The 9,411-nt window shown below is 36.6% G+C and overlaps 1 protein-coding gene and 1 pseudogene across 1 annotated transcript; both read left to right on the forward strand.

The window, feature by feature from the left end:
- Positions 499-1,472, forward strand: LOC104720095 (putative B3 domain-containing protein At5g35780). The gene has a single exon (XM_010438064.2). It carries the CDS (start codon positions 513-515, stop codon positions 1,470-1,472), a length of 960 nt encoding a protein of 319 aa, XP_010436366.1. The 5' UTR covers positions 499-512.
- Positions 2,033-5,480, forward strand: LOC104720096 (annotated as a pseudogene).

Consider the following 9,411-nt stretch of genomic DNA (forward strand, 5'->3'; position numbering starts at 1 on the left):
TTTTTTTTTTTTTTTTTTTTTTTTTTTTTTTTTTTTTTTTTTTTTTTTTTTTTGATTGACAACAGAATACACTTTTAGTTCTATTTTCGTATTGAAGTTTGCCACTGGAAAAATAAGAGTAATATAATTTACAAAAAAAAAAATGGAAAAAGAAATAGGGAAGATCTTTGGCTAGATTTTCGGCATAGCTGTCATCGCAAAATATCTATCTATGTACACACTCTCTACATATATCCAGTAAAAAAGAAAAAAAAGAAAAAAAATTAGAAAAGGGAAATCGGTGATAATTATTGATTAATCATAGTAATTGTTAAACTAAACTACTACTAATCTCAATAGAAAAAGGAAAAGGAAGTCAATCAGAAATAGGTCTGATTGTGATTGAACTATATAACCTCAACAAAGGCACTCTCTTTTTACTCATTCGATCATAATCTCTCTATCTTCGTAATTGCCTTTTTTCCTCACGCTTCTCGCTTTTTGATCAACACGAGTTAGGGTTCCAAATCACAATGAAGACTTACGAAGATGATCTTGAGTCTACGAAGGAGAACATGTGGTCGAAGCTCAATGAATTGGCGGATGTTGCGACTATGGTGTATGAAGAAGAACAACGCAAGAAAAAAGGAAAATCTAAGATCGTATATGAAGAAGAAGAAGAAGAAGAAGACGACGAGAGGTTCAGATTCTTGGATTATGTCCCTAGAAAGATTAGGTCTTCGCTAAGATACTCCCAACAACAACGAAACTATGAGAATCTTAATGGGGCTTCTACTTCTTCTTCTTCATCATCGCTCCGCCACCTTCGTTGTTCTGAGACTCGTACTTGTCTCCATTACAACACGCCTGATATTGAAAGCCCTCAAAACCCTAATTCCCAGTCTTCTTCAAGCCAAACAGAGAGCACAAGCCGAAAGAGGCTTGCCTTGGTGCTGCAACCAAGGAATAGTAGTGGTAAATTCAAGAAAGCAAAGGTTGTTGCTTCTTTGCCACGGATAGCTAGAGGGCCACCGGAGTGGCTTGGCGAGGTGATGAGAGAGATGGGCGTAACCGAAGACCCGATGCTGATCTTTGACTTTGAGAAACCACTATCCGCGAGTGATGTCAACTCAGAACTGAGCCGTTTCTTGCTCCCTTTCAGTATGCTAACCAGAAACGACTTCTTGACGCCTGCTGAGTCTGCAGCCATACTGAGAGAAGACATCGACGAAGGGAACATTGGTGTTGGAACGCTTCTGGTGAATAAAAACTCTGAGATGTGGGGTTTGCGTTTAAAGTTATGGGCGATGGAGAAGAAGGAATCTGGAAACGGGACTTTGAACTACGCATTGAACTGGGGGTGGAACGACGTCGTCAAGGGTAACAAATTGAAAGCTGGCCATGAGATCAGTCTTTGGAGTTTCAGATTCCGTGGAGTCCTATGCTTTGCCCTTGAACACAGAATTCCCAGCTTGTCCAAAAGATTGATGTAAATCATGCGTAGCCCAAAAGGAAAAAAACTCTATCAAAAGAATAAAGTTAAATTATGCATTAATATGCATAGCTAACTTCAATATGTGACTCTGGAGGGTTTTGGTTGCGGGTGTTGATTAACGAACTTAGGATTTTACATTTTCTTTTTCTTTTGGCAGCCTTTGTAGGGTTTTTACTTACAATTGGTAATTTCAATTTTTTAAAAACACCTTATAGTGTTTTGGTAACTTGTCTCTTCTCTTGTTTCAAAATCATATGAATTGGAACACTTTGACATGAATTGTTATAGGTCTACTTTAGTTACTATATTGGTTAAATTTTTGTAAAATATATCTCAATGACAATGTTTAAAAACCTTTGTGATGCAAAATTTGATCCAATCCTGCAATTATTTTGGTAACTGTGTTCGAGTGTACTTCATTCATTTACATTCCCCATCAACGACATCGTTTTGTTATTTTTAGTTTTGACGCTTGGCTAGTGAAACGACGACGTTTAGAATTTTAGGATAATTGAATGCAGCAGTTATCTTCTTCTTCTTGCCGATGTGACTCTCCCCTAAAGGCTAAAATCTTTGATGCACAAACGCGGGAAATGACCTTCACTGTCCCAACAGCAAAACCCAAATCCACCAGGAAGCTGAGTGAATCAGAAAATGGTTTCAAAGCTGTCTCTTTTCCGAGCAAATTCACTTCCTTTTCCCCCAGTCTTCTTCTCTTCCTACTCAGCTCGTTTCATCCATAAACCCTATCCCAAATCTAAAACCCTTATCCTCTGCGTCTTCTCCAGTAATCTCTCTTCCACGAACGTTCCCTATGGCCCGTCTCTTCTTAAAGGGAAGAAGCTTTTGCTAGACGACCTTAGATTGGCTTCAATCGGTCGAGACAGAGATACCCATCGAGGCAAAATTGGAGATTTTGATGAATCTATCGAGAAATGTGTTCTTTTGAACGAAGATGATTTCACCAGAGTGTTTGAGATTTCGGCGATTCGGGTTCCGGCGAAGGACTGTTTTCGCGCTTGAGAATCGTCTCCGTGGTCATCTTCTTAATTGGCCTAGGATTCGTAACATTGCTAGGGTTCCTGGAGACGAAATTGAAGACGACGTGGTGAAGCTGTTGGGCCGTGCGAGTGAAGAAGAAGAAGATAGTGTTGTGGATTCGGTTAATCGGAGAATAAGTGGGAAAGCAGAAGGGGATGGGGAGAGACTGAGTTCAGTTTTGCACAGAGATAAACTCGCTAAGACGTTTAATTCAACCGGGTATCTCAAATTCAGAAACTTAGCCAAGATTTCTCGGCCTAAGCGGAAGAGGAAGACAGAGAAAGGAGCGGATGAGAAGGTAAAGGAAAAAGAAAAAGGAAGCAAACGCAATGAAATGGCAATGGTGGAAGTGGTGGAAGGTCGAGGAGGAGCTGAGGATTTTGAGGGGTTACTCGGAGAAGGCTATGGTAGTAGAGGAAGATGGAGAGGTTCAACAAGATTGTTGCTTTTGGATGAGAAGTATTCCGGTGAGCAAGTTCAAGACTTGCCTGAGGCTATCAAGGTTATATAAACTTTCTTTAAATCCACTCCTATGGTTTGATCGAATAGTTGTTGTGTTGGTGGAGATTTTTATGGTTTCTGTTTGGTAGGTTCTGTTTGCAGAAGCTAAAATGACGGATGCAAGTTTCAGTTTCGAGCTAGTGATATGTAGACTGACTTTGTTCTATGACTATTGGTCAATGATTGAGGTAAATGATTGAGACTTTCAAGCTGGCTTTTAGTTTCTCTCGAATATCAAATCGAGTTGTTTTGCTTCAAAGTGTGTTGTTGTTGCAGATATTGGAAGCTGTTCTACCTAAGGGTGTGATTGTGCCTTCAGCATTTGAGATGGTGGGGCATATTTCGCATCTGAATCTAAGAGATGAGCATATACCTTACAAGAGGCTCATAGCTAAGGTAACGTGATAGTGGACATTATTTCTCAAGTCTTAAACCAAAATTCCCCAGCTTCAGAAACTGAAATCTAGTGAGTTGTTTTGTTACTTATCAGGTGGTTCTGGACAAGAATCAGCCAAAGATACAAACCGTTGTGAATAAGATTGATCCTATTCACAATGACTTCAGAACTATGCAGCTAGAGGTTTTAGCCGGCAACCATTCCCTGGTGACTCTGGTTGTTGAGAATGGACTGCGCTTTCATGTTGATTTAGCTAGAGTGTATGTATCTTCTTTCTCATGGAAATACCAATCTTAGAATGCATGCTTTTACTCTGCTGTCATGATGACCCAAATACCATTTTCCATTTTGAATTAGCCCATACTGTCCTCAATTTGGTGATGAAAGTAGTTTTGCGTAAAATGTCTTATAGCAGTTTGAGTTTCAGTCAAAGGAGATGCATGTTATATCTTTTTACTGATGACAGATATCACTTTTTTAACCGAATCTCTTATCATGTATCTGTTTATAAGTTAACTATTTTGGTGTTATTTTCTCGTGTGCTAGATATTGGAACTCGAAACTTGGGACAGAAAGACAGAGGCTGCTGCTCGGGTTCGACCACAATGACGTTGTCTGTATGTTTGCTTCTTAGAACTAACTTCAAGGGTACATCATGAAAAATATTGATATGCCCTCTATAGAACTCCCCGTTTATAAACTAGCACCACTGATCTTTCATCAGAAAGTGAATTGTCCCTCCAATTGGTGTTAAATTTGGCTACTTTCTGCTGTTTAGAAACATATGTAGCGGATTGATAGATAAGATAGAGGTTGCTGCTCGGGTTCAACGACAGTGACGTTTTCTGTATGTTTGCTTCTTAGAACTAACTTCAAGGGTACAACATGAAAAGTATTGATATGCCATCTATAGAACTCCCCGTTTATAAATTAGCACCACTGATCTTCCATTAAAAAGTGAATTGTCCCTCCAATCTGGTTTCTGTTGTTTAGAAACATATGTAGCGGGGTGATAGATAAGTGCATCAATTGTCTTCTTGTTATTGCTGATTTGAAATTCTTCTGTTAGTGCATCAAGTGTCATCTTGGTATAGATTTTGTCAATTTATTGTTGTGTTGATTTCAAATTACTACTGCATCAAGGGTCCAATTGCACTTGCTGCAGCAAGGATTGTAAAACGTGTATATGCCAATGACCTGAACCCTCATGCAGTAGAACTCATGGAGCAAAATAGTGTTGTCAATAAGCTTGAGAAGAGAATCGAGGTAAGTTCAAATTCCGAACACTTTATTTCATACTTTAAACCATCTGTACACAATTCTGAGTCTTTCATCTCTGTTTAGATCTTTAACATGGATGGAAGAAGATTCATAAGGGCTATGTTTTCAAGCGATAAGGGTCAAAAAGTCACCCAAGTAGTCATGAATTTACCTAAAGATGCAGCTGAGTCTGTAGGTTCCATCATACTCTTATCAAATGCTTCCTTTGTTTCTGGCATACAATCCCCTCTTAACCGCCATTCATCCTTTTACTCAAGCAGATGCATTTCGCGGAGTATACAACGATAGGCAGAGAGAAGAAGGCTTATCATTCCCAACCATCCATGTTTATGGATTCTCCAAGGCTTCTGATCCAGAATTTGACTTCCACGAGGTCTAAACTCTCCCATCTGATAAATTTTGATCAACTTAGTAACGATTTGGTTCATGTTAATAATGTTTAACTTTGCACAATGTGGTTTTTGACTTGCAGCGGATACGGATTGCTCTATCAGAAGTGGCAGTGGACGTAAAGATGCGAAAGGTACGCCTTGTGGCTCCTGGAAAATGGATGCTATGTGCTTCATTCATACTTCCCAAGAGTGTAGCCTTCTCAAGAAAAAAAAACATTAGTTATGTAGATTAAAAGAATGCAGAATATAGGGGGGCAAATTTGCAAATACGAAATTCTTGTTATTGTACTGCAGCAGCCAGTAATACTTGCAGTGTCTTTGTTGAAGAACAAGACAACTAACATATGAAAGTGACAATTGCTTTTGTTACAATTATTTAATAACAAAAAAAAACTCTTCTCACAACACAAAGTCACACAAACTCTATTTAAAAGCTTTCTACTCTTGGACACAGAATATCTGGTGCTCAGATTTGTCTCTGCCTATTCGACGGTCCAGATTTCAACATTGTTTCTGATCCTGTCCCTCCATTCCAAATGTTTGTACTTTAAAGATTTAAACATAATCATTGGTCCTTTGTTTTGTAGTGTCCCATTACTTTATACGTTTAATCAAAGAATGTTTAATTGTTGTACTTATATAGATACAAGCTAAACTCATCATCCTTGATCAGTACTTTATCTATCTAATCTAAACAAACAGAGCACATTGTTGTTGTCATATATATATATCTTGTTTAGTGGTTTGGTGAGATAAAGATTGAAGAGAATCTACTAGATACAAGGGGCAAAGGTGTAGTTTAGTTGAATAGGGTCTACAACTGTACTGAGTGAGGGGAGGTAGAGAATCNTATGTAGATTAAAAGAATGCAGAATATAGGGGGGCAAATTTGCAAATACGAAATTCTTGTTATTGTACTGCAGCAGCCAGTAATACTTGCAGTGTCTTTGTTGAAGAACAAGACAACTAACATATGAAAGTGACAATTGCTTTTGTTACAATTATTTAATAACAAAAAAAAACTCTTCTCACAACACAAAGTCACACAAACTCTATTTAAAAGCTTTCTACTCTTGGACACAGAATATCTGGTGCTCAGATTTGTCTCTGCCTATTCGACGGTCCAGATTTCAACATTGTTTCTGATCCTGTCCCTCCATTCCAAATGTTTGTACTTTAAAGATTTAAACATAATCATTGGTCCTTTGTTTTGTAGTGTCCCATTACTTTATACGTTTAATCAAAGAATGTTTAATTGTTGTACTTATATAGATACAAGCTAAACTCATCATCCTTGATCAGTACTTTATCTATCTAATCTAAACAAACAGAGCACATTGTTGTTGTCATATATATATATCTTGTTTAGTGGTTTGGTGAGATAAAGATTGAAGAGAATCTACTAGATACAAGGGGCAAAGGTGTAGTTTAGTTGAATAGGGTCTACAACTGTACTGAGTGAGGGGAGGGAGAGAATCTCAGTTGGGAGATTGAGATCTAAAGTAATGATAATAGAAATCTGGGAAAAATTAAATTCGTAGAAAAGAAGAAAGAAGATGAAAGAGAGAGGGAGAGAGGTGGTCCAAAAGGAGGTTTAAGGAAGGGTTTGCAAGTTTGTATGAAAATAGATAGATAAGGAAGATGATGTATAAAGCCAAAACTAACAGTTACTCTCTTTTCTTTTTAATTTTTTTTTCTTACTACAGTATCATACTTTAATTTACACTTCCCAAAAAACTCACTCATTTATTCACCTACTCTGCCTCCTTTTGTCCTCTCTATAGTCTCTCTTGTGTCTTTACTGCACAATGTCCCTATATACGTGTGTAGAAAATACAAATAGAGATCTCAAAGATAAAACAAAATGGAGTGATACATTGTATATTAGGATCCCTCTGATATGTAACATATACAGTACTTCCTATGAAATTAAATTTAAACAGTGGTCATCAAAACATATACTATATAATAATATCATTTCCTTTCATATTCATAAAAGAATGGGTCTTCTATCTTAATAGGAGGAGGAGAAGTAAATAAGAAGAAGAAGAGGAGGGGAGGATCCTCAAAATCCAATCATTCTAGAAAAGACACAATATGCTTCACGGATCCCAAGAATCTTTCTATGCATGCCTAAACCCAGCAATATAAATCAAAACTTCACACGCTTCGGCTGCTTACTCTCCTTCGCACGTGCCAGTACCCAAAAACAAAAGGAAAAAACCCTAGTAGTAGCCGCCCAAAGACCCTAAAAGTGGTCCCCGTGCTTACACGTGGCATTAGGACCACAATCCGTAACTTAACATGAAAGCACATGTGGGGTCCCATCTTTCGTCCTTTGCCCTACCAGTTCCTTGTCCTAGCCCACAATACACAATCTACGCGGTATCTATATTTTTATCTATATCTATTTGTATTTTCCGAATTAAATTGCATATAGTTTTGTTTTTGAACAAATCAAACATGATACTCTTTTGAATTCACTTTGAAATTATACTTCAAGGATCAGTCGATAGATAATGATCACGAAATATAACATATTTGCTGCAGGTTTTCCCAAAAGTTAGTCTCACCCTTCGATAAATTTTGAGCGTAACTAATTGGATAATTTATCTCGTGTGTCATTCTAGGCTTATAGCAACAATTAGTGTAGGTAACTAGGTAAGTTGGGTTGGTCATGCCGTTTGGATTTTTTTTGTTTAAAGTGAATAATTCGGATTTTTATTTCTGATATTAATTCACTTTTGTAACAAAAATCACGCTAACCACAGCGTGTTTGCATGTCACTCGTATATATTCTGAATATGAGAAGTGGATTTGTTATATTCCTGCCTGCTTAAAAAAAAATATTGGTACATTCTCAACGATATATTTTTTTCTTTTCCGAAGGGTGTGGATGTTATTAATATAATAATATTATTCAGAAAACGTAGTTAAAGAAGTACCTCGAGTATATATACAACTATAATGATTTAATATTGGCGATAACTAAGATATAGGAGTAACCTGGCTATATAGAAATTTTAGTAAGAAAACGTTGGCTTTTTCTGTTGCAAACGTTTATAATTTTGGTTGTTGGAAATTGTCATTTTTATTAGTATTAAATTACTGATTTTTTCTTTAGATTTTATAACGTACGAGTTTGAACATGTAAACAGCCATTTGGGATGCACAACGTCATATCTGGTTACTTAGGTTACTTAATTACAAGAAAGAAAAAAAAGAAAAAAAAAAAGAGGAGAGGTATCGAAACAAACACATAGTACTGTTTAAATGATTCAGAGAGGAGCGCTTCACTTACGATTTATACTGAAAATATTCCATGTAAAAGAAAGCTAATTTCAAGGTAATTAAAACAAAATTTTCTAATATTAGGTGTTGGGCTGAAGCCAAAGTTAACATGGAGGCAGCTTTAAAATGTTTCCTTATATGATGCAGCCATCATTTCTACTCTACTCCGTAGCTCAACCTTCTCGTAATTCACGTCCTCTCATACCATTCTTTTTGCTTTTTCATGTATCCTCCTCATCTGTGTAGCAATAAATTCCAGACTAATTTTTTGAAATACCTATAATCTTCTGACTTAACAAAAATCAGTTTCGGTCATATATAAATTTTTTTTTCTTCAATTTAGTAAATTTTTATATATAATATATCTAAATTAACCTATCCGACATCGGATATCCTATATCACCATGTAGTGACTTTGTAACTCGTAATGCTTACTCATTAAATTTTAAAATATATCAAAATTAGTTTTTGAAAGAAGAAGAATAAAAGAATAAAATATAACTACGACTGTAACTGGACTTGCTTATTTTAGTTGATATGAGCTGAGTAAAATCACGTTGTTTCAGACCTTGCTCGCTATAATCGGCGAATGGTCTAATGTCCCAACACCTGTCTTCGATCTGCGGGTACTATATTCTCTTCGTGTAACGGACGCGCTGTTGCTATTGGAGAGTGCGTCGCACGTCACGACTGAAGCCTAGCGACAAGCTCCGATATTGCTGTCTCCACGGTAAAAGATTATCACAATATTTTTTTCACCTAAGAACAAAATACAAAATTAAATAGACAAAAGGCTATGAACTCTTTAGTTTTGTTCTTGCATTCTTCTCGCCCAAAAGATGTAAAGACAGTAAAGGATTACTTTTAAATCTATCTCTGTTATTAAGCATTTGAAAATTCTTAAAAAAAAATAAAAATAGATCATATTTGTTGCGAAATGGTTGAATTTGTATTTACACTCGAGTGATGCTCTAGTGAGAGTTAGGCTAATTAATTAAGGAGTAAGTGAAGATCATATAAAAAGGGGGGGGGGG

Source organism: Camelina sativa, chromosome 10, assembly GCF_000633955.1.
Source record: "Camelina sativa cultivar DH55 chromosome 10, Cs, whole genome shotgun sequence".
NCBI classification, from domain to species: domain Eukaryota; kingdom Viridiplantae; phylum Streptophyta; class Magnoliopsida; order Brassicales; family Brassicaceae; genus Camelina; species Camelina sativa.